The sequence below is a fragment of the Rosa chinensis genome, chromosome 5 (genome assembly GCF_002994745.2).
Source record: "Rosa chinensis cultivar Old Blush chromosome 5, RchiOBHm-V2, whole genome shotgun sequence".
In the NCBI taxonomy this organism is placed as follows: domain Eukaryota; kingdom Viridiplantae; phylum Streptophyta; class Magnoliopsida; order Rosales; family Rosaceae; genus Rosa; species Rosa chinensis.
This window is the reverse complement of record NC_037092.1, coordinates 8,073,650-8,099,804: the sequence shown is the minus strand read 5'-3', so window position 1 is coordinate 8,099,804 and position 26,155 is coordinate 8,073,650. Positions and strand designations below refer to the sequence as shown.

At 36.8% G+C, this 26,155-nt stretch overlaps 1 protein-coding gene and 1 long non-coding RNA gene across 3 annotated transcripts; both read right to left on the bottom strand.

The window, feature by feature from the left end:
• Positions 1-1,625: 1,625 nt before the first annotated feature.
• LOC121049025 lies at positions 1,626-3,125 on the bottom strand. 2 transcript variants are annotated; one of them, XR_005799151.1, is made up of 4 exons: positions 2,981-3,125; positions 2,553-2,614; positions 2,292-2,392; positions 1,626-1,947 (listed from the first exon to the last, which is right to left on the bottom strand). It is a non-coding gene; the product is annotated as an uncharacterized LOC121049025 (long non-coding RNA). The 2 variants fall into 2 exon arrangements; XR_005799150.1 differs by having other exon boundaries at positions 2,553-3,125.
• Positions 3,126-7,272: 4,147 nt separating this feature from the next.
• On the bottom strand, positions 7,273-25,025 carry LOC112203048. Its single transcript, XM_040505700.1, has 48 exons — positions 24,712-25,025; positions 24,102-24,267; positions 23,493-23,564; positions 23,318-23,386; positions 23,166-23,237; positions 22,984-23,055; positions 22,794-22,865; positions 22,638-22,709; positions 22,442-22,513; positions 22,264-22,335; positions 22,101-22,172; positions 21,944-22,012; positions 21,552-21,617; positions 21,316-21,378; positions 21,179-21,226; positions 21,018-21,061; positions 20,303-20,691; positions 20,035-20,230; positions 19,694-19,840; positions 19,387-19,505; positions 19,069-19,279; positions 18,566-18,800; positions 18,295-18,445; positions 17,910-18,200; positions 14,639-14,834; positions 13,989-14,154; positions 13,394-13,465; positions 13,221-13,289; positions 13,068-13,139; positions 12,890-12,961; positions 12,700-12,771; positions 12,543-12,614; positions 12,346-12,417; positions 12,173-12,244; positions 12,009-12,080; positions 11,851-11,919; positions 11,468-11,533; positions 11,232-11,294; positions 11,096-11,143; positions 10,935-10,978; positions 10,229-10,617; positions 9,962-10,157; positions 9,622-9,768; positions 9,327-9,445; positions 9,021-9,231; positions 8,522-8,756; positions 8,249-8,399; positions 7,273-8,150 (listed from the first exon to the last, which is right to left on the bottom strand). Exons 1-48 carry the CDS (start codon positions 24,983-24,985, stop codon positions 7,764-7,766), a joined length of 6,246 nt encoding a protein of 2,081 aa, XP_040361634.1. The 5' UTR covers positions 24,986-25,025; the 3' UTR covers positions 7,273-7,763.
• Between the last annotated feature and the right edge of the window lie 1,130 nt (positions 25,026-26,155).

Here is a 26,155-nt window from a genome sequence, read left to right as displayed (position 1 = left end):
CCTATCCCTATAAAAGACAAAAAAAAAGGAACCCTCACTAGAAGAGCCCTGTATATATATATATATATATATATATATATATATATATATATATATATATATATATATATAGCCCCCTTCCAATGAGGGATCCCTATTTTTTGCCAACTTGAGGGATAGGCTCCTAACCCTTGGATCTGTTTTAATGAGGCTCGATGGCTGAGATTAAGTCCAGCCTTTTCACCCTTTTCTAATACCTCCCCGAATTCGACCCATTCAGCCCCCTTCCATGTTCTCAATTTCTTCTCTTCCTATTTGGAGCTTGCAGACGAAAAGAGTGCGAAACAAGAGTTCGAGAAAACCCAAGTTCCCGCTTACAAAGAGATAGGTCGAAGAAACAATTGTCCATGGTTTCCTGTTTCTTATTTGGTAGACAAATAAGGTATGATTCTTCTTCTCTCATAATAAGAGTTTTCAATTTCTTTGTTTCCAATTTCGTATATAAGAGGCCTTGTTTTCTGAAGCTTTTGATTGTTCATTGTTTGTTCATCTCTAAATTATTGATTTCTGAAGCACGTGTGAAGAATGGTCATTAATTTGACTAAATTGAAATGGGTTATATTACAGTCAATAACATCATAGCAATAGGTTATATTCTTGTCTGACAATTGAAAGCACCAAAAGATCAAGATAGTAATTTACTTTTATTACCCTTTATGTCATCATAGCCTTGCAATAACATTAATTTGATTTTGTTAAACTATTGACTGTATGTGTTCTAAGGGTTCTTAATTGTGTGTATTTAGTCTGTTTGTGTGTTTGTTGTATTTGGTTTGCTTCTGAAAAGGGAAAATCTATTTTGTTTGAATTTGATTGTCTTTGGTTAGTGGAGATAGCTTTAACTTCTATATTATTGTTGTTGTTCAAGAAATGGCAGCAAATGAGATGTCTGTAATCCCTATGGAAAATGAAACTACTGAGATGTCAGTACCTGTGCAATTAGAGACTAATGGTTAGTGTGTCACTAAATATATTTATTTGGCTCTTTTAGATCCGCTGATGTTGACACAAATGAAAATTTTAGTGGAGATGACATAGACAATGATAGTTATTCATCACAGGTAATATTAATACCTCTCTATACCATACATAGAGTCTGAAATTTTTTCTCAAAGAATTATTACCTTCCTTTTTCCCATGTACATGTTGTGGTCAGGATGATTAGCTGCTGCTGTGCTTGATCGAGAGGAGTTTTCTTTTCAGCAGTAATTTTGGAGAGCCATAGGAGACATGCTGTGCTTGATTAGCTGCTGCTAGTATTTGCTTTTTGCTTTTGAAAGCTAGGTCTGGAATAGTCCAGTAATTCTGCTGTGCTTGATCGAGAGGAGTTTTCTTTTCAGTAGTAACTCTGCGATGCTTGTTATCCAAAAGATATCACAATGATGTAATGCAGATGTGTAATTAAGTAGTTGAAGAAGGTGGCCTGTGGTTGTTATTCAACAAACTGATTGATTATATTGCTTCTAGTCCCTACATCTGTTTTATATCCCTGCATATGCTATATATGCTTGCTTGCTTGCAAATGTTTGTAGATACATCCTCATAGTTTTCAGAAATGCAATCCAATTGACAATTAGAAATGATCACATATACATTCTCATAAGTTTTTAAAATACATACACCAGTTCAGAACACCAATTACTTTCCAATCTCAACTACAGAGTAACATTTGATAATGAGCATTAATAGCCATTTTGAGGCCAGCAAGAGACTAAAATTGCACAATAAAGAAACATGAATTGTATTGATACAACAAATAGGAAAACTGATAGTGACAACATCAATGGTAAGGGGTGTCCCTGCCTTCATCACCGACATGTGCATGCTTGATCACTGAGCTAAGGTCTTTGGCCTGGCTTCTCCATCCTCTTGAGCACGCATGAAAAGGATTTGCCGAAGTCTCACCTGCTTTAAGGATTCAATACAGAGTACCCAATTATTCCAACATGTAATTTTGGATTAGACTAAGAAAGCACAAACTTTGCATTACAAAGTACTCAAATTCTGGGCTGACAGTAATCTCAAAACTTTTACATCAGACATAGGAGTGATAAGTTATTATTAGACAATTTGACTACTTTAAGGTGTTACAAAATTGCAATAATTTGATATATATATGAGTCATTCCTTGTACAATCAGTAAACATCACTCTCAAGCTAAAATACAACTAGATTATTAGAACAACTTGCCTGCCAAATCTAACACAATAAACTACACAACACACAAAATAACCAAAGTGACGAAAACATACACAAAAGACAACCTATCCAAGGAACAAGCAAGGGCCACATCCAACAATAGCAATGTCATAAGGTTAGCTTTTATTTGAAGATTTATGCTGCCCCACATGATCTGCAGTTTAAAAAGAACTATCAAATCCCCAACCACGAAACAATATTACAATTCTTGCAGCTTACTAATGTGTAGTATAGAACACTAACTTCCAGTCCAACAACCAATAGCTAAAATCCATGAAACAAAATAACAAGTACAAATTCAATAAACAAAATACCATTGGAGCTGGAAACTTTAGCAGCTGCACCAGTACAAAAACCCTTATGTGAAAGTTTCAATCTGTATACAAGCAAACACGCAGATTAGACTAAACCAAAATGCAAGTATGTGAACTTCAATTTTCTATTCAATCAGTAAGAAAGAGATTATAGCTATTGTTTTTGAACTTCAATTTGCATAGCCCAACATCATATCAACAAAAACAAAGAGAGAAGATATACACTTTAGGAACAAATAAGAGGGTAGGGCACAAACATAGGCTATGCATGTTTATATAACTAGATAGCTTGAAATAGAAAAGCAAGAGTCTTCCAGGACTCTATCCATGCAGCTCCGACAACATCTCTTCCAATCAATGGCGGTGGGATTGCTCTGGATTGATGGACTATTTCCTTGGAAATTGCTGCAATTGAATTGAAAACCCACCTGATTTCTAGAGAAGTTTATGCAAGAGATATGCTTGACATGCAAATCGAGTGAATTATCTGAGCGAGAGAGAGAGAGAGAGAGAGAGAGAGAGAGAGAGAGAGAGGAAGAGAAGAAATTGGGAATTTGAGAACGGACCCGAGTTCACGAGTTGGAGGCTTAGAAAAAGAGTGAAAATGCTGGACTTAATCTCAGCAGTCGAGCCTTATTAAAACAGATCCAAGGGTTGGGAGCCTATCCCTCAAGTTGGCAAAAAATAGGGATCCCTCATTGGAAGGGGGTTGTATATATATATACACACACACACACACACACAGTTTTAAGTTATTATAATTTCTACTTTTATATTTAATACATGTGGTTAAGATGCATTTGTCCCTCACAGTCTCTTAGGTGAGCAAATCCGTATGTATATATATATATATACACACACACACACACGAAGCGGTTCCAAAGAGGACGTCCGCACTGTTGTTAAAGTGCGGACGTCGACGCTGCAGCTCGGCTTGGGGCGCGATGGAGAGGCGGGGCTTGCCGGACGGATGCCAGGGGTCGGACGGACCGATCTGTAGTCGGTGGAGTCGCCGGCGACATGGTTGCAGCGCTGCCCAGAAACCTGCAACTCCGACCTCGAACGCTGCCCAGAACCGTCCGCCAAGCCCTGAGCCGCAGTCACCGCCTGGAACGCCTTCCGCACTTTAGCAAAGTGTGAACGTCCACTTTGGAAAGGACCTGTACACACACACACACACACACACACACACACACACACACACACACACACACACACACACACACACACACACACAGAGCTGTTCTAAAGAGGACGTCCGCACTTTCGCTAAAGTGCGAACGGCGATGCTGCAGCTCGGTTCGGGGCTCAACAGAGCGGCGGGGGTTACCAGAAGGACGCCAGGGGTCGGGCGGAGAGGTCTGTAGTCGGTGGAGTCACCGGCGACATCGTTGCAGAGCTGCCCAGAACCTGCAACCCCGACCTCCTCCGACCTCGAACACGAACACTGCCCAGAACCGTTCGAGATGCCTCCCTCCTGCAAGCCGCGCGCCGCCGTCGCCGCCTGAAACGCCTCCGCTGCGTCACCGTCCCCATTTCAGCAAAGTGCGGACGTCCGCTTTGGAACGGGCCTGTATATATATATATATATATATATATATATATATATATATATATATACATATTTGCTCACCTAAGGAACTGTGAGGGACAAATGCATCTTAATCACATGTATTAAATATAAAAGTAGAAATTATAATAACTTAAAACTGTGCATTCATTTTCAGCCGTCAGATTTACTTGTCCCTCACAGACCTTTAAAAACTGCCCCTTAGGTGAGCAGGCCTTTATATATAGGCCTTCTCTGCTAAGGATATTCTTAGTTCCTTACCTTAGCTTATGGAACGGATTTCTATATTTTAACCACTTTTTTATCGCATATTCACATCTTAACCGTTCAGTTTTTAAGTCATAATGTATAGATTACTTCTACAAATTTTCAGCTAAAGTAATGATCGTCAAGGCATTCAAATTGCAAGTTATAGTTATGAACACAAACGGTTCGAGTTGGACAGATTCGGTATTGTTCATTGATTTAATCAAGTTCGATACCTTAACGATCATCAATTTAGCTGAAAATTTGCAGAAATAATCTATACATTAGGACCTAAAAACTGAACGGTTAAGATGTGAATATACGATCGAAAAGTGATCAAAATATGGAAATTTGTTCCTTAGCTAAGGTATGGATATCCTTACCTGAGAAGGCATATGGTAAATCACTGTAAATTTCAGAATATACAACTAAAAAATTATGTGAGTGTTGTCTGTTAGGTATGGTAACTTCACAATAGATAATGGAAGTACTGCAGGTACTATAATGTTTATCATACACTTATTTTACATCTACTTAAACAAAAATTATACATTGAGAATAAAGTTATTTTATTCATTTACACTATTTCCATATAATTAAATAAAAATTACAACATTGAGAATAAAGTTACCGTATTCATTTACACTGTTTCCATATAATTAAACAAAAACTACAACATTGATAATGAATTTGTTAAAAAACTTGTAACAATGTCGTAGGTGGTATAATCATATTAATAGAACTTAGATTACACAAAATATGACTCACGTTACCATTCTAACAATAAATTTATTGTCATATTTGTAAATGTATGTATGACATACAAGTATGTATTATAGAATTTTCCAAATTCTGTGTTACAAGTTGAGATCTTCAGTCTTCACTCTTGATTCGTGATGAGACTGTTTTGGCATCAACAGTATCTTCATCTGAATCGGGAAATATCTCCATATGATCCCTCTGTGGAAGCGAGAATCAGAACCCAATATAGTATGCTCCTCCATCGTTCTTATGTTGGCAAGCAGTTCCGTGTGCTCGTGGGTCATGACAGCCAAAATAGTATCCCAACATTTCTCAACAAGCATTGCTAGGAGGTTCTTGACCGTGACTTTGGAATGGGTATTACTATGCTTATGACAAATCAGCACGTCTTCCACAAATGCTTTTTGCATGCAATTGCAACACTACAGATGGTGAATCAACCACCAAGATCTCCAAGAAACCTAAAGTAGCTTTAATCTCTTCGCTCTGGTGGCAGTTGAAACAAGGTCAGGAAACTCAAGAGTCAAACGAGCTAACCCATAAAACGTAGCACTCATCATATTGCTATCCAGGCCTTCAGCTACCGGCCACCTTAAAAAACTTATGCAGGTTCTCGTTCCCAGAAGCATAGCAAATTTGGACAAGAATATCATTCTTGTACTTTGTGTTATTAAGTGCAAGAATTATGTCTTCCAGGAGAGAAGTGTGGTGCCTGTTAAACAGCGACAAGCGTAGCCCGCGATCCACCATTGTACCGATACTGTCCCAACTTAACCACCCGTTAGATGTTGGGTTTTAATCACAAAATGTCTCGGTCCAATTAGGTGAGATCCACCCACTTATAAGTTATATTTTATTTGTCACTTTTCCAATGTGAGATCCAAAGCCCACATTGGACACTTGGTAATTTCGATGGCAATACAAGGAACCCCAATTTGGGCTCATGATACATGCCTACGTGGAGACGCAATTGGAGAAGGACCCGCTCTGATACCATGTTAAACAGCGACAAGCGTGGCCCGTGGTCTACCATTGTACCGATACTGTCCCAACTTCCACCCGTTAGGTGTTGGGTTTTAATCACAAAAGGCCTCGGTCCAATTGGGTGAGATACATTCACTTATAAGTTATATTTTATTTGTCACTTTTCTAATGTGAGATCTTTCCACAAAGTACAAGCACTAGGGATGGCAATAATCCCCATAGGGTAGGGTACCTATCGGGTATTCGACCATAATGGGGATAAATTTGGGGAAAATCGGGTAACAGGGATGGGGATCCCCAATATTAGAATTCTGAAATCGGGTACGGGGTGGGGATGATATTTTGATCCCCATCCCCATACCCACCCAATAAGAATTATCTAATATATATATATATATATATATATATATATGTATATTTGATATTATTTATAAATATATATCTATGTAAACTTCATCTTTTTGTCAATATTTAAATTCTGTCAATATATTTTTGATATTATTCAATTCACCGTGTTGGAGTGAATGAGTAAGTTGTTAGGTTACACTAAGCAGTTGATTGTGGAATTTTTTTGTCGAATGCAGACTTTTATTGTTCTTTTTTAAGCGAGACTTATATTTGTTTTTGTTTGATTGAAATAAAGAATTTATTTTATGTTGATGTTTGATTTTAACTTCATACTTTACAATCAATAATTATTTGTATGAATTTTTATATAATAAATTAGTAATATTGTTAACGGGGATTGGAGCGGGTACAGGGACCTAATCCCCAATAGGGACTAGGACGGGGAATCCCCAGTTTCTTATTACGGGGATTGGGGTGGGTAAGGGGATGAGGAATGAAGTCGGGTATGAGGATGGTAATTTAATCCCCTTACCCAACCCTCCCCATTGCCATCCCTAACAAGCACTCAAGCCTATGTTGTTTCGCTGAAGGGCATTGAGGCCGCGCTTCATCACAAGTAGAATAAAATCTTAGGGATTCCGTACGTTCAAGACAACCATCACCATGCCTAAGAACTATCGAAAGACTTTTGTAGTTTTGTATAGCTTCTCTCAGGATAAACCTTTCTTGTCCTCTAATGCAAGCTTTAGTGTATTGAATAACACATCAACCTCTTCAGCCTTCAAACCAGGCAAGAGCAAAACAGAAAACTCGATCAGAAGTTCCCTCTTGAGAAAAAGATCTCTAGAACTTTCCGGTTCACATTTCAAATCCATGAAACATTCTATATCTGATGAAAAGAGAAAATACTACAACGTGGTTGGCCCAACCGAATATTAGGCTTACATGAAGCCCATTCACTGACCCACAGTAACTTGGTGTTCAATGTAGGCAACACTAGCAGAGCTTACAACAAATACGGAACCTCATTATTCACTATTCCTAGGTATCGTTTGCTATGGAGTCAAACATCAGGGCTGTCAATTGATCAACAACCCCTGTATATCAAATAGCAATGTCAACTTTATAGAACCATCAAGCTGTATACATCGAACCAATCGAAGGAGAGAAGGCCGGTAATAAGTATTCTCTAATCCCTAAAAGAATAACCAAATAACAGAACCAAGAGGGAACATATATACAGAAAGAAATTACTATGGAAATGGAACTGCTACTCTGCAGATACATTTACTATAGAATTCTCACTTCTCGGAAGGGGGTACGGATTCTGGGTTGATTTCACAGGAGTCAATGCCAGATGTGCTAGAGGTGGAGCAGAATGTTTGGACTGTCATTTGTGTTTGGCTCATAGTTGAACTGTCAGTTTCCCTCTGCCGATGGAGGTCTCTCATGGCCTTAAACCTCAAATCCTCCCGGTAGCTACTCGGTTCAGGGATCACGTCCGGAACGGCTATTTGTCCTTCAAGCATTTTGACCACCTCAGACATGCTAGGCCTAAGTGAAGCAGAGGCGTTTGTACATATCAGAGCTACTTTGATCATGATCTCTGCTTCCTTTTTGTCAAACTCGGACCCTAACTTCTCATCAACTAGCTCCAACAAATTTCCAGATTGTTGCAAATGACAAGCCTGCACATGTTTATTGCAGTTGCACTCTGAATTACTTACTAACAATGATAACAACCATAATGCAATATATAATCAGCATATGGAAATGGTAAAAGTACCCAATCTAGAAGACAAACGCAATCATCACTCGGTATATAAGCATTGTTGTTCTTCCCACTAATAAGTTCCAGAGCCACTACTCCAAAACTGTAAACATCTGCTTTGTAGGTGAGGTGACCCCATAGTGCATATTCCGGTGCCATGTACCCTCTGCAAATCAAGATGACAAAATTTGTTACTCAGCTATAAAAAAATTGTCAACTTAGCTAGACATTATGGTAAGCATGGTAAAACAGCAACAAGTCAATTTAAATAAGGACAGGGAAACTGACATGGTCCCAGCAACTCGGGTGCTTATGTGCGTCTTCTCCTCTTCATCAAGCTTTGCTAGTCCAAAGTCAGATATTTTAGGGTTTAAGTCCACATCAAGCAGCACATTAGTTGCTTTGATGTCCCGGTGAACAATTTTTAGTACAGATTCTTCATGAAGAAAAGCAAGTCCTCTTGCTATCCCAATACAAATCTTACGCCTTGTTGGCCAGTCCATTTTGATCTGAGTGTCTCGACCTACAAAACATTCAAGAAAATGATGCTTAGTTTGACCTTTTTTTTTTCTTTTCTTTCTTTCTTTCTAGAAATAAACAGGCCAACAAATTTCCAAAATAAAACAAAACTCAAGTACTTAGAGAGTACACAGAAAGAAACCAAAATACAGAAAACCAGAAACGTATACAACTCAAGGCTTTACACTTTAGGTTATTGATCAGTTGCATCTTAATTCACTTTTGTACTTATACAGTTTAAAAACTAACAGCATAAACTAATACTCACCAAACAAAGCTCGAGCAAGGTTATTGTTCTCCAAGTACTCGTAGACCAGCAATAACTGACCTCCTTCGATACAGCATCCATGAAGTTTCACAAGATTCGGGTGTTGTAAACAAGATATCATGCCCATCTCATTTAAAAATTCACGATTTCCTTGCCTTGATTTAGAGGAAAGCTGCTTCACTGCTATCACCGTACCATCAGGCAATTGACCCTGTATCACAACTCCTATTCAGAATTATGTATGCCAATGCAAAAAGGGAGATCTATAATAGAACAAAAAGGTCAATGTATACATAACCAAAGTACCTTGTACACAGGACCAAAACCACCTTCTCCAATTTTGTTACTGTAATCAAAGTCGTTTGTGGCAGCTTGTAGTTGTTTTAAGGTGAAATTCCCCATCTGGGTATCAGATTCTTTTCCATCTGTCACCATGGAGGCACAAAAAATGGAGTAAGCCAATTAGTGTCATGTAATCAATATAACTTCTTGCTTGAGAACTCAAGAAGTGCAATTGTTAAATTCTGTTTTCCCTTTCATTTCACTACTAGTGGAAGGACTCCATGAATCTCAATATGGAACATTTCAAATGATCAAGTACCTTTCTTTCTGCCCAGTTTTCCTGGTAAGTTGCCTCTCCACCATACGATTCCTAAAACAAGAAATACTAGGCATAGTGCTCCTATTACAACCCCAATGACAATTTGAGTAGTTCCCTTATTTCCACCACTTGAGCAAGGTTTGGAATCTGCCAGTGGAACTATAAGTTAGCTTACAAGAATAAGATAATAGGAGAATCATGACTCATAATGGAAAACCTGATCAGCAAATTGTAAAAGAGGTTGAGAAGGGTTCACTAGAGCCTACATACAAAACTATCATACAAGGATTAAAAGCAAATTCATTTCTTTACATGCATTGTAAGCAGTTGAATGACTCACTAGACTTCACTGAAATTGCAGAGACAAGGGGGCCGTAAACTCCACTGTCAGGAATCCTGGTTGTCCCTTTACCCGCAAAATAGAATCGGATCTCTAAGACATTATTTGTCACACTGATATTATGTTGTTTTACTACTGGAGTTTGAGCCAACTTGGCCTGATCTTCAATATTGAAGTCCTTACACCATAGTTTATCCTGAGACAAAGTTCTCAACAATAAATCTCTTTACTCCTTAAAGAAACAATTTTAACAATGCAACTAGCTACCTGAATATAGATATCAAATATGCGCCTCCCAAGACTTGTAAACGTTTGGTTATTTGTAAACTGTATCTCTGCAAAGTGCAGAATTAGAGTATAGTCACCATTTTCTAAGCAATAATGAAAATAAGTGATTGAAATAGGAGCTCTGCGTGCCGTTCTATATAATTCAGAGTGATTCAAAGATGCCAGAGATACAGAGTAACGTGTATTTTGGAAATCATAGTCATCCAAGAAGTCTCCAGTGCTACTAAATCCCCAATCGTGATCATCGTTGAAGAAATACTCTGCAGTGCCACCTTCAACTCCTCCATCTCCTAGATACAAAATGCTTTCTTTATTTTCTTTGACGGTAATGTCATTCCCACCACAATTTACATGCAAACAAGTTGAATCTGGCATAATATAGCAAAAAGAATAATAAGTGAGAGCATCTGAACTCAACTTTGGGTAATCGAGTAATGAAAAAACAACGGTTAGAATTTATGTATGTACGATTAATTTCACAACATTTATCTCTGAATTAACTTATTTGAGCCAGAATTGGTTGTTTTTGCCAGAAAGACTTTAAAATAAGAAGTATTTACTTTTTGGGGTGTACAATCTTTATCGGTTACCATTTTATAGCTAGTTTTGCTTGTAGGGCATTGCACGACATTCTAGCCAATTTGAACAAAAAGAAAAATTCAAGCCAATTAGAATATATGCTTACAACGAGGACAAATCAAATTCTTCAAGCACGGAAGACCTCTCCTTCTGTGACGAGCGAGTGAAATATGTTAGCAACGATTGTACACCATACAGATATTGAACATCTTTACTTACAATGGAAAGAACAGAAACAAACTCAGGTAGAGAGAAATAGTATCTTACAAGTTGGTCTCTGATGAAGAGCTTCGAAACAAGTTCAGGTTTAGATTCCTAATAACAGGAAAAGTGGTCAAATAACTCAGTTAAATTGATAAAAACCAGCAAAATTACATAACAATTCACTAGAGAGTATTCTGACTTGTTCTCCAGACAAGCAGGTTGCTCAGGGCCTTGCCATGTGAAGTTATTGTATGAAAGATCACTGCATAAAAGCATAAATAGTAAAGGTTACTCTCTTTTTAAAGAAAGGATACAAGGTAGAAGTGATGATATCCTAGAATTCCAGTGAGTAATAATATACACATGAGAAAGTAAATTGCATATATGAATAGAGAAAAAGGAATAATATGAAGCATCCAAAATGACGACACATACACATTGCTTCCATCTATGAAGATTGAGTCTGGTACACTTCCACTCAGAGAGTTGCCTGTTAAGAATCTACAGAAAGCAGCATCTGATTTTAGAGTGTTATGTCAAAGTTAGTACTAAATTACTAAATTATACAATAAAACAAAAATCAAAAGCTAAGCAGACACCAAACCTAAATAGTAAGCTTACATTTTTTTGATTTTGTATGACCATTGTTTGAGCTATAACATCAAAATATCCAAAAACTTATTTAGGTGCATTTGTGTGCCCATATGTGTGACACAGCACTTTTGTCCCTTCCCCATTTTCCAGAAACTTTTAAGGAAAAAACCACATGCAATGGACCTTGCAGTTTATAAGTGAATCAAGCAAAAATTTCTACTTACAGGAATCTCAAACGCTCTAAGCTGATTGTGGTTGGAATTTCTCCTATCAACTTGTTAAAACTCAGATCCCTATAACCATACAAAAATATAATCAACGTCCATTTACGGTCATCAACATCACACGTAATCAATATATTATCTTCACAAGCTTTACTTACAGCATTTCCAGTTTCTGCAGTGTCCATAGGTAAGGAGGGATCTCTCCAGAAATGTTACAGTTTCTCAGTATCCTAAAATACATAACGGAGTTGTATTAACAAACCCTTATCAAATATAAAAAAAACATGTTCACCATATCCGATAATACAAATACTAGACTTACAATTTGACTAGGCCAGCCATGTTTTTCAACATAGGAAAATCCTGCTCTGTTCCATTTATATCACTAATCCTCCTATATAGATTATGACACCACAATAAGAAAAAGAAAGGATTAGTTCACTAAAAAAAAGGAAAAAGGAATCCTAAACAAAATTGAAAAGGCCTTTTACTTACAACTCTTCTAAATTACTCAGGAGAGATATGTTTGACGGGATAGGTCCACGAAGCCCACTCCCATGTATTTCTCTTCAAATCCAAATAATGTATAAATTAAACATAAGAAATAAGTTTGAAATCATAGGGTCACCTATAAAGAAAAAAACGATAGCCTTAAAGACAGGTGAAAATTGCATCAGAAGAAAAGATCTTACAATCTGTTGAGTTGTTTCCAATTCTGTATAAAATCAGGTATAGTCCCATTGAAGTTGTTATCATTTATCCTACTGCATTGGACAATAAAATGGTATTATTTTGGCATGTAAACCACTTTTGCGCATTATAAGAAAAGCAAATGCAGTAAAAACTTACAAGTCTGTTAGATTTCTTAGCCCAGCGAATGTCTTTGGTATGTTTCCAATCAAATAATTGGAGGACAATATCCTGAAATTACAATACCAAAGCAACAACAACTTTTACCTATCATTCATCCTTCCGCAATGGTAACAGAGTATTGAAAAGTCAAGACTCAAAGTTCCCCAGAAAGAAAAATGTTCCTTACAGACTTTCCAAGTTGATTAAACTCCCAAGCTGAGGAGGAACAACTCCAGAGAATTGATTTGCTTCAAGACTCCTGATTATTTTAAAACAAAAGAAAGATTGTTGATACTAGAAACAGATGATGACAGTAGACGACCCAATCTACATGATCAATAACTGAGAAAAATCATAAAACTCACAGGTATGTGAGAGTGGTAATATTTGTCAGCTCCACTGGAATCTCCCCTGATAAGCGATTTACAAGAAGAGAGCTGCACAGGCCTTCTAATTAATTGGTAGAACAAGAACAATCAACTCAAAATATATGATCAACAAAATTGAGAGAAGCTCACATTGAAGTTAACTGCATTGAACCCCATTCTGCTGGTATTGTACCACTAAGATAATTGTAAGCCAAATCACTGCACAAGATGAAAAATGTTGGAGGGCAATCAGAAAAAAATAACTGTTTTAGAAATGTCATCAGACATCATTTTTAAAGCTTGAACTATATAAATGATCTTACATTTCTCTAAGGTAATGTAGTTTCACCAGTTGAGGTGGAAGCGTGCCAGGTAGACTAAACCTCTTGAGGACCCTGTCAGATTAAAATATATGAATTCAAGTACTAATCAGAGAACAATATTAACAAGAAAGCAGAATGATAATAACAGAGATTGCTTTGAAATTAATGATTGTGGTGTTCATTTACAATTATCTTCTCTTTGTGAGAAAATCCTTCTTTTGTACGGTAATAATATTGGTAACTATGCTAACCTCCAATAGATTAAGGTGAAAATCATCAGAAAATTCAACTTCTACCTCCAATGCCAAACCACCTTGGCACCTACCATTAGATCAGTTTAGCTGAGAACTTCTAGCACCTAGTAGATAAGGAAGGTCAAGGTAAGTTCTCGCAATGCAAGGAGGTAGTGTACTTCACTTAACCCCATCAGAGGTCAGTATAGTTAACCTTATGCAGTATAGATATCAATCAGGTATAACAACCTCAATCTTTTTTTTTCCTGGTAAAGTTAATATCAAAATACCAACCTGTATCCTGATGTATAATCATGTATTGAAATATAAAAGCATCTAGCAATAAGATGAGAGAAGTATACAGCTTTACGACGCGACGGACAGTGCTGTTGCCTTCACATTCAATGCCACTATCAGCATCCTTTGGTGGCTCCGTCGTTACCCCAACCATTTCAATTTTGCAAGAACCACCATTAAACTTCCAATACTTAGCACCCAGTGTGCGAGTAATTTCTTCCAGAGCATCAACTATCCACATTCAAACCACATCACATGATGAATAAGTATATTGAAGAGGGAATGGAAGCAAACCAAGTTTAATACTTTAATTTTGACACTTATGGAGCACATGAAAGCAAAACATGTTGAACCAATGTAAAACAAAATCAAAAAACTGATGCCCCAAGTAAGAGAGCCCCTCAAGACAGTGAAGGCTTTATCAGAATTCGGTTGCTACACACCAATTTACCATTACAGATACCTTTAAATGAGAATTTATGAAACCAATTCCAAAGAACCAGAACTTTATGCACAAGTAAATGGCCAAATGAGAAATTCTACCCAGAAAAGAAACAAAAACTATTGATCCTTAAGAAAAACGAAGAAAAACTAAGTGGGTGTGTGTACAGCTCTGTGCTGGTACCCAAGAACCCAAATTTAGCCCAATAAATCCTACATTTTCTCATCAACCGAACAAAGGGTTTAATCAATAGAACAAGGAACTGGGTCTTACTTTCATCTTGGGGAACTTCAGACTCGGCAAATCTCAACAAGCTGAATAAGCAGCTTAACAAAGTAAGTAATATAAAAAGCAAGCGGCTTTTGCTTCTGGGTAGCATGATGATGAAGACTCTGGAGAATAAAGATTGAAGCTTTTGGGCAGTAGTGAAATAAGTAGTGCAGGACTGGTAGGGGGAATGTGTTATCTTCTAGATGCTGATTTACAATGTACTAGTCAGACAAGCAACGTTTGAAGTTTGAACTCTGAACTATTTGGTGAAAACGACCATGGGGGTGACTGAGGAAAGCCGTGGACGTCTTAGGTTGGACTATGTTTTGTCCTCTTCCTAATTTATTCAATTCTGATTGCTGTAGTTTGCTCATAAAATATGTATATTTTCAGGGTTTAAATAAATAAACAAGGTTAAATTGTTTATATAATTAGCTATGATTTTGTGAAAATGAGTGAACATGGTTCCGATGATAAATAAGTAAATAATTAATGAATAAATTTGAAGATAGGATACAAAAATACAAAATAGACATGTGAGTCTTGTTTGGATTATTATTATATAGTTCCGAGGAGCTGGGATTTTGCATGCAGAACCCAGAAAATGACAGTAAAGGGTACGACGGCCCCATGGACCCGAATCACCTGATGGCCGGGCACCGTACAGTTTGCTCAATTTCATGCCGCCAAATATTATTATGATTTATGACTATTTTGCTTTCAGGCTTTGTTAGTTTGTTTAACTAACCAATAAGCTTATAATTTTAGACGCAAGATGGGACTTAATAAGATGGGAGTATTTTGCAATGTTTTATGAGATACTGATTGCTGATCCAACAGTAAGAAAACTTGATACGTGGTAGATTTTGGTCATTTTCTATTGTTTCAGCTTTAACAACATCAATCGTCATACATCCGAGCATCATGTTAAGTGTATGAACATTTTCTGAATAGGTTAGTTTCAATGTGACTCAATCTCAACATCTCGATATCTATTTCTACCTAAGATTATCACTCCATTTCCACATAACTGAAAAACAAAAAAACAAATAAAAATAGAAAAATGTAGTGTTCACTCCATTTTGTTGATGAAGAGGGGCCTAGCTCTTATTAACTGATGTATTCTTGTTTGATAAGATTGATTGTAGTTAAGAATTAAACTAAACTAATGTCCATTTAAGATAGATATTTGCAACTTGGCTATATTTGTTTGTCAACAACCTCACATAAACTCTTCAACTAATTTCCACGCTAGCTTTATAGATCATTGGCACCATCTTTTCTCAGTTTTCATGTGCATGCCAACGGCATTTCATTATTCAAACTTAGGTCGACGTCTAGGAGCTCGAATCAAAACAAGAATTCAATGGCATTACAAAGCAAGTTTTACTTCGTCTATAATAAATCACTTTTCTTTGATCAAGTTAGCTAATTAAGAATAATCAAGCCAACAGTCCAACACGTGGAATAATGAAGACAACTTCTACTTTGAATGGGTTGATGTCTACTTTGAATAATCAAGTCGACTATAGTTGTATTTCTTTTCTTTTCTTTTCTTTTCTTTTTCTCCAAAAAGTTACAAAGAAGAGCCACGACTAAAACCCAAATAAAAGAAGAGAATTGCTCCAAGTCATCACTTGACATGTATAACCAATATTTGTTGTTCAGTTTAAACTTCAAAGGAGATTTGAGTGACTAGCTTGCTTTGTTTAGGCACGACCTTACGAGAAGAAATCACTAGTATGAACTCAAGGATTTCGAGGGGTTTTGAAATTTGGCCCAGTTTGTAACATGCCTTGACTAGCAAATGTCCTTTTTCATGAAAAAAAAAATCACAAAAGAATGAGACGTCTCAACCCTTCCTAAGCAAGCCTTGATTTTGAGGGAAATGGTGTGGATATATGTGTATGTTCACTACATAATTAATTGGGCTGCTACAACTATATCAATTTATTGTCAAGAGGATTTTGATCCTAAGCTGTTCCAACTCTCTAGTCATACCTTGAAGTAGGCAAGAGCGAAATGTTTTGGTAGTTGGCAAACTCTGAGGCTGGCTTTCACTTAAACTCTGCCTATTCCTTTAACAATGGACGCTCCTCATGGTGTTGAACCTCAAATCTTTGGTATAGGGACTTGCTTCCAGGGTCATGTTCGGCACTGCTGTTCGTCCTTCAAGCATGTTGACCACCTCAGACATCGTAGGCCTAGGCGTCGGAGATGCACTTGTTTAACTTGTTTGCTTTAGTCTTGGATTCACATCTCAAGCCAACCAAATTTCCATTTCTAGTTTGCTTTATACATTAGTGATCTTACCATTCAAATTCACCTTCCACTTTTATCTTGCTATAGTCTTGTATTCAAATCACTACCAGAGCTTACTACAAATAGGGAACCTCATTATTCTTCACTACTGTTAGGTATCATTTGCTATGGAGTCAAACATCAGGGCTTTCCAAGTGTCAATTGATCAACAACCCCTGTATATCGAATAACAATGTCAACTTTGGGGTTCAAATAGAACCATCAATTTGTATACATCTCATGCAGAATGGATGACAGCCCAATTCGAAGAGTAGTTTGATCGTGCAAAATGAGGAAAACGAAAGTTACTAGTACTCTAGTAGCTACGCCATAGCTTGGTGTCCGATTGGAGCGCGCCATAGCTTTCCGGAAAGGGAATCGCGCCAGGAACAAAACTCGTAACTAAGCTATGATGTGTGGGATTTTTCAGGCTTTCGAGGTCATTTAGGGCCTCAAAACTGCAATTTACTGTTTTTTCGAATTTTCGGTTTCTTAGTTTTTTTTGAGTTTGTTTTATTTTTACTCGTGGGCTTTAGGGTTTCATTGTTAGTCGCCCTAGGATTTCTTTTCTTATATATAAGCAACCTTAAACTGCTGCAGAACTATCTTTTATCATATTATCAATCAAATTGAGATTTATCTCGTTAATCTCTGGTGGACTCCAGAACCTTTGTTTTAGGTTTATTGCTTGTAAATCTAGGTGATCTTTTCCGACTGCATCAACATCGAAATAAATCGAAGTAGAGTAGGTATTCTCTAATCCCTAAAAGAATAAGCAAATGATAAAATCATAAAACCGAAAAGGTACATATTTACAGATAGAGAAATCAGTATGGCAATGGAACTGCTACCCTGCAGATACATTTACTATAGAATTCTCACCTCTGCGAAGGGGGGATTGATTCTGGGTTGATTTCATAGGAATCAATGCCAGAAATGGTAGAGATGGAGCAGAATGTTTGGACTGTCATTTGTTTTGGCTCATGGTTGAACTGTCAGTTCCCCTCTTGTGATGGAGGTCTCTCATGACCTTGAACCTCAAATCTTCCCTATAGCTACTCGGTTCTGGGATCACGTCGGGAACGTCTTTTTGTCCTTCAAGCATTTTGACCACCTCAGACATGATAGGCCTAAGTGAAGCAGAGGCGTTTGTGCATATCAGAGCTACTTTGACCATGATCTCTGCTTCCTTTTTGTCAAACTCGGACCCTAACTTCTCATCGACTAGTTCCAACAACTTTCCAGATTGTTGCAAATGACAAACCTGCACATGTTTATTGCAGTTCCACTCTGAAATACCAACAATGATAACAACCTTAATGCAATATATAATCAGCATATGGAACTGGTAAGAGTACCCAATCTAAAAGACAAACACAATCATCACTTGGCATATACGCATTGTTGTTCTTCCCACTAATAAGTTCCAGGGCCACTACTCCAAAACTGTAAACATCTGATTTGTAGGTCAGGTGACCCCATAGTGCATATTCCGGTGCCATATACCCTCTGCAAATCAAGATGCCAAGATTTGTTACTCAGCTATAACAAAAAATTTGCAAACTTAGGCAGAATATGGTAAGCATGTCAAAACAGCAAGTCAATTTTAAACAGGACAGGGAAACTGACACGGTCCCGGCAACTCGAGTGCTTATGTGTGTCTTCTCCTCTTCATCAAGCTTTGCTAGTCCAAAGTCGGATATTTTAGGGTTTAAGTCCACATCAAGCAGCACATTAGTTGCTTTGATGTCTCGGTGAACAATTTTTAATACGGATTCTTCATGAAGAAAAGCAAGTCCTCTTGCTATCCCAATACAAATCTTACGCCTTGTTGGCCAGTCCATTTTGATCTGAGTGTCTCGACCTACATAATATTCAAGAAAATGATGTTAGTTTGATTTTTTTTTTTTTTTTTATCTTTCTAGAAATAAACAGGGCAAACAAATTTCCAAAATAGTAGTACTCAAGAGAGTACATCGAAAGAAACCAAAACACAGAAAACTAGAAACGAATACAACTCAAGGCTTTACACTCAAGGTTATTGATCAGTTGCATTTTAATTCACTTTTGTATTCTTGTATTTAAAAAAAAAAAAAAAAAATTATTGTTCCTCAGCATAAACTAGTACTCACCAAACAAAGCTCGAGCAAGGTTATTGTTGTCCAAGTACTCATAGACCAGCAATAATTGACCTTCTTCGATACAGCATCCATGAAGTTTCACAAGATTCGGGTGTTGTAAACAAGATATCATGCCCATCTCATTTAAAAATTCACGATTTCCTTGCCTTGATTTAGAGGAAAGCTGCTTCACTGCTATCACCGTACCATCAGGCAATTGACCCTGTATCAAAACTCTTATTCAAAATTACGTATGCCAATGCAAAAAGGGAGATCTATAATAGAGAGAGAGAGAGAGAGAGAAGGTCAATGAATAGATAACCAAAGTACCTTGTAGACAGGACCAAAACCACCTTCTCCAATTTTGTTATTGTAATCAAAGTCGTTAGTGGCAGCTTGTAGTTGTTTTAAGGTGAAACTCCCCATCTGGGAATCCGATTCTTTTCCATCTGTCACCATGGGGGCACAAAAAAGGAAGAGTAAGCCAATTAGTGTAATGAAATCAATATAACTTCTTGATTGAGTACTCAAGAAGTGCAATTGTTAAATTCTGTTTTCTCTTTCATTTCATTACTTGTGGAAATGTTCAGTAGGACTTCATGAATCCAAAGATGGGACATTTCAAATGATCAAGTACCTTTCTGTCTGCCCAGTTTTCCAGGTAAGTTGCCTCTCCACCATAGGATTCCTAAAACAAGAACGACTAGGCATAGTGCTCCTACTACAACCCCAATGACAATTTGAGTAGTTCCCTTATTTCCACCACTTGAGCAAGGTTTGGAATCTGCCAGTGTACCTATAAGTTAGCTTACAAGAATAAGATAATAGGAGAATCATGGACTAATAATGGAAAACCTGATAAGCAAATTGTAAAAGAGGTTGAGAAGGGTTCACTAGAGTCTTCATACAAAACTATCATACAAGGATTAAAAGCAAATTCATTTCTTTACATGCATGGTAAGCAGTTGAATGACTCACCAGACTTCACTGAAATAGCAGAGACAAGGGGACCATAAACTCCTCTGTCAGGAATTCTGGTTGTCCCTTTACCCGCAAAATAGAATCGGATCTCTAAGACATTATTCGTCACACTGATATTATGTTGTATTACTACTGGAGTTTCAGCCAACTTGGCCTGATCTTCAATATTGAAGTCCTTCCACCATAGTTTATCCTGAGACAAAGTTCTCAACATTAAATCACTTTACTCCTTTAAGGAAACATTTTAAACAATGTAACTAGCTACCTGAATATAGATATCAAATATGCGCCTCCCAAGACTTGTAAATGTTTGGTTATTTGTAAACTGTATCTCTGCAAAGTGCAGATTTAGAGTATAGTCACCATTTTCTAAGCAATAATGAAAATAAGTGATTGAAATTGGAGCTCTGCGTGCCGTTTTATATAATTCAGAGTGATTCAAAGATGCCAGAGATACGGAGTAACGTGTATTTTGGAAATCATAGTCATCCAAGAAGTCTCCGGTGCTACTAAATCCCCAATAGTGATCATCCTTGATGAAATACTTTGCAGTGCCACCTTCAACTCCTCCATCTCCTAGATACAAAATGCTTTCTTTATTTTCTTTGACGGTAATGTCATTCCCACCACAATTTACATGCAAACAAGTTGAATCTGGCATAATATATCAAAAAGAATAATAAGTGAGAGCCATCTGAACTCAAGTACTCGACTATGGGTAATAGAGTAATGAAATAACAACAGTTAGAATTTATGTATGTACGATTAATTTCAAAACATCTATCTCTGAATTAACTTAATTGAGCCAGAATTGATTGTTTTTGCAAGAAAGACTTTAAAATCAGAAGTATTTACTTTTTGGGGTGTACAATGTTTATCGGTTATCATTTTATAACTAGTTTTGCTTGTAGAGCATTGCACGACATTCGAGCCAATTTGAACAAAAAGAAAAATTCAAACCAATTAGAATATATGCTTACAACGAGGACAAATCAAATTCTTCAAGCACGGAAGACCTCTCCTTCTGTGACGAGCGAGTGAAATAACTTAGCAACGATTGTACACCATACAGATATTGAACATCTTTACTTACAATGGAAAGAACAGAAACAAACTCAGGTAGACAGAAATAGTATCTTACAAGTCAGTCTCTGATGAAGAGCTTCGAAACAAGTTCAGGTTTAGATTCCTAATAACAGGAAAAGTGGTCAAATAACTCAGTTAAATCGATATAAACCAGCAAAAATTACAAAACTATTCACTAGAGAGTATTCTGACTTGTTCTCCTGACAAGCAGGTTGCTCAGGGCCTTGCCATGTGAAGTTATTGTACGAAAGATCACTGCATAAAAGCATAAATAGTAAAGGTTACTCTCTTTTTAAAGAAAGGACACAAGGTAGAAGTGATGATGTCCTAGAATTCCAGTGAGTAATAATATACACATGAGAAAGTAAATTGCATATATGAATAGAGAAAAAGGAATAATATGAAGCATCCAAAATGACGACACATACACATTGCTTCCATCTATGAAGATTGAGTCCGGTACACTTCCAATCAAGGAGTTGCCAGTTAAGAATCTACAGAAAGCAGCATCTGATTTTAGAGTGTTATGTCAAAGTTAGTACTAAATTATACAATAAAACAAAAATCAAAAGCTAAGCAGACACCAAACCTAAATAGTAAGCTTGCATTTTTTTTATTTTGTATGACCATTGTTTGAGCTATAAAAATCAAAATATCCGAAACTTATGTAGGTGCATTTGTGTGCCCATATGTGTGTCACAGCACTTTTGTCCCTTCCCCAGAAACATGTCTCAGCATTTTCCAGAAACTTTTAAGGGAAAAAGCCACATGCAATGGACCTTGCAGTTTATAAGTGAATCAAGCAAGAATTTCTACTTACAGGAATTTCAAACGCTTTAAGCTGATTGTGGTTGGAATTTCTCCTATCAACTTGTTAAAACTCAGATCCCTATCACCATACAAAAATATAATCAACGTACATTTACGGTCATCAACATCACATGCAATCAATAATTATCTTCGCAAGCTTTACTTACAGCATTTCCAGTTTCTGCAGGGTCCATAGGTACGGAGGGATCTCTCCAGAAATGTTACAGTTTCTCAGAATCCTAAAATACATAACGGAGTCGTATTAACAAACCCTTATCAAATATAAGAAAACATGTTCACCATATCTGAGAATACAAATACTAGACTTACAATCTGACTAGGCCAGGCATGTTTTTCAACATAGGAAAATCCTGCTCTATTCCATTTAAATCACTAATCCTCCTATATAGATTTGACACCACAATAGGAAAAAGAAAGGATTAGTTCATTAAAGAGAAGAAAAAAAGGAAAGGAATCCTAAACAAAATTGAAAAGGCCGTTTACTTACAACTCAGCTAAATTACTCAGGAGAGATATGTTTGACGGGATAGGTCCACGAAGCCCACTCCCATGTATTTCTCTTCAAATCCAAATAATGTATAAATTAGACATAAGAAATAAGTTTGAAATCATAGGGTCACCTATAAAGAAAAAAAGATAGCCTTAAAGACAGGTGAAAATTGCATCAGAAGAAAAGATCTTACAATCTATTGAGTTGTTTCCAATTCTGTATAAAATCAGGTATAGTCCCATTGAAGCTGTTATCATTTATCCTACTGATTGGACAATAAAATGGTATTATTTTGGTATGTAAACCACTTTTGCGCATTATAAGAAAAGCAAATGCAGTAAAAACTTACAGGTCTGTTAGATTTCTTAGCCCAGCGAATGTCTTTGGTATGTTTCCAGTCAAATAATTGGAGGACAATATCCTGAAATTACAATACCAAAGCAACAACAACTTTTACCTATCATTCATCCTTCCGCAATGGTAACAGAGTATTGAAAAGTCAAGACTCAAAGTTCCCCAGAAAGAAAAATGTTCCTTACAGACTTTCCAAGTTGATTAAACTCCCAAGCTGAGGAGGAACAACTCCAGAGAATTGATTTGCTTCAAGACTCCTGATTATTTTAAAACAAAAGAAAGATTGTTGATACTAGAAATAGATGATTTTGACAGTAAACGACCCAATCTACAAGGTCAATAACTGAGAAAAATTCATAAAACTCACAGGTATCTGAGAGTGGTAATATTTGCCAGCTCCACTGGAATCTCCCCTGATAAGCGATTTACAAGAAGAAAGCTGCACAGGCCTTCTAATTAATTGGTAGAACAAGAAAAATCAACTCAAAATATATGATCAGAAACATTGAGAGAGCTCACATTGAAGTTAACTGCATTGAACCCCATTCTGCTGGTATTGTACCACTAAGATAATTGTAAACCAAATCACTGCACAAAGATGAAAAAAGTTGGAAGGCATTTAGCAAAAAATAACTATTTCAGAAATGTCATCAGACATCATTTTTCAAGTCTTGAGCTATATAAATGCTCTTACATTTCTCTAAGGTATGGTAGTTTCGCCAGTTGAGGTGGAAGCGTGCCAGGTAGACTAAACCTCTTGAGGCCTCTGTCAGATTGAAACATATGAATTCAGGTACTAAGCAGAGAACAATATTAACAAGAAAGCAGAATGATAATAACAGAGATTGCTTTGAAATTAATGATTGTGGTGTTCATTTACAATTCTGTTCTCTTTGTGAGAAAAACCTTCTTATGTACGGTAATAATATGGGCAACTATACTAACCTACAATAGATTAAGGTGAAAACCATCAGAAATTTAACATTAGCTGAGAACTTCTACGTCCAATGCCAAACCACCTCGGCACCTACCATTAGATCAGTTTTAGCTGACAACTTCTAGCACCTAGTAGATAAGGAATGTCAAGGTAATTTCTGGCAATGCAAGGAGGTAGTGTACTTCACTTAAACCCATCAAAGGTCAGTATAGTTTACCCTATGAAGTAGAGATATCAATCAAGTATAACATCCTCAATCGTTATTTTATTCCTAGACAGTTAATCTCAAAATACCAACCCATATCTTGATGTATAATCATTTATTGACATGTAAAAGCATCTAGCAATAAGATGAGAGAAGTGTACAGCTTTACGACGTGACAGACAGTGCTGTTGCATTGACATTCAATGCTACTCTCAGCATCCTTTGGCGGCTCCGTAGTTACCCCAACCATTTCAATTTGGCAAGAACCACCATTAAATTTCCAATACTTAGCACCCAGTGTACGAGTAATTTCTTCCAGAGCATCGACTATCCACATTCAAACCACATGACATTATAAGTACATAGATTGAAGAGGGAATGGAGGCAAACCAAGTTAATTTTGACACTTGGGCAGCACATGAAAGCAAAACATGTTAAACCAATATATAACAAAATCAAAAAACTGATGCTCAAAGTAATAGAGCCCCTACAAAAAAGTGAAGCCTATCAGATGCTACACACCAATTACCATTACAGATAGCTTTACGTGAGAACTAATTCCAAAGGACCAGAGCTTTATGCACAAGTAAATGGCCAAATGAGAACAGAAACAAAAACTATTTATTCTTAAGAAAAATGAAGAAAAACTAAGTGGGTGCCTGTAAAGCTCTGTGCTGATACCCAAGAATCCAAATTTAGCCCAATAAATCCCATATTTTCTCATAAACCAAACAAAGGGTTTAAGCAATAGAACAAGGAACTGGGTCTTACTTTCATCTTGGGGAACTTGCTGAGTCTGAGATCTCACCAAGCTGAATAAGCAGCTTAACAAAGTGAGCAATATAAAAAGCAAGCGGCTTTTGCTTCTGGGTAGCATGATGATGAAGACTGGAGAATAAAGATTGAAGCTTTTGGGCAGTAGTACTAGTGAAAGAAGTAGTGCAAGACTGGTTACAATGTACTTGTCAGACAATGTAAACATCCATAAACAGTAAAATGCTTTGGCAAGCAAAGTCCGAACTGGTTGGGGAAAGTCAGAAACCATGGGAAAGCGGTGGACCTCTGAGGTTGGACTTTGTTTTGTCCTCTTCCCAATTTACTCAATTTTGATTGGCTGCGTTTGGGGGGTTTTTTAAGCCCCCCTTTCTTTTAAGTAGGGCTGTCACTCGGTCGGTTCGAATCGGTTATATGTATTACCAACTTCAAAACCAAAGCTTTCGGTTTCAAAACTGAGCTACCAATTACCAACCAAAATTTTCGATTTTTAATTATATCTACCAAATTCGGTATTTCGGTTTTCGGTATTACCAACTTTAGAATAACTAATTCTTTATAATATAAATTAGCATGAACAAAACTAGGTTTTTAAATTTTATAGTCATAAACGTTGTATTCATCTACTAATTATAGCTTTCTTTTGTATATATGACATCAAGTTCTAGCAATTTTCAATAAAACTAAGTTATTTAACCATCTTTGACTAGGTTACTTAAAATACATGTACTATTAATGTAGTATATGTAGTAATGTTCATACTATTATAAAAATTTTTATGTTTATTTCTTAATATACATGTATGTGTATTGCAAATTGTAGTATATAAATCTAATATTTAGATAATCGGTAGATTCGGTATTTACTAAAACCAAACCAACTTTTTCGATAATTTTCGATTTCGGTTTTATCGGTCTCGGTTACCAAAAAGTCGGTTTACCAAACCTAAAATATCGGTTGGTATTCGGTCGGTTTGGTAATTACCAAACCAAGTGGCAGCCCTACTTTTAAGCAATGGACACACCAGCTTGTCCATTTAGTAAAATTAATTAAAAGCACCTGCTTTTTTATCAAGCCGTGGGCTTTTTTATAGCCATAAGCAGAAGCCAGTGAAAAGCCATTAAGCTAGGGGCTGCGTTTTTGCATGCAGAACCCAGAAAATGACAGTTTTAGGGTAGGATACAATGGTGGGGTATTATAGGAAGTTTCCATTTTCGAAAATTTGATTGAAATAATGTACGACACTAGCTGTTTCAGTTCGACGACATCAATCGTGATCCATTCCACGATGTGAGCATTTTGTCAAATTCAAGTACGTGAACATCTTCTATCTAAATTTTTCACTTTATTCCCCACTCCGTTTACCAAATCTTAAATGCTTCAGAGATTGGAATTTCCTGGGAATAATCATACCCTTTGGGACAACCGGGAGGTCCTCCAT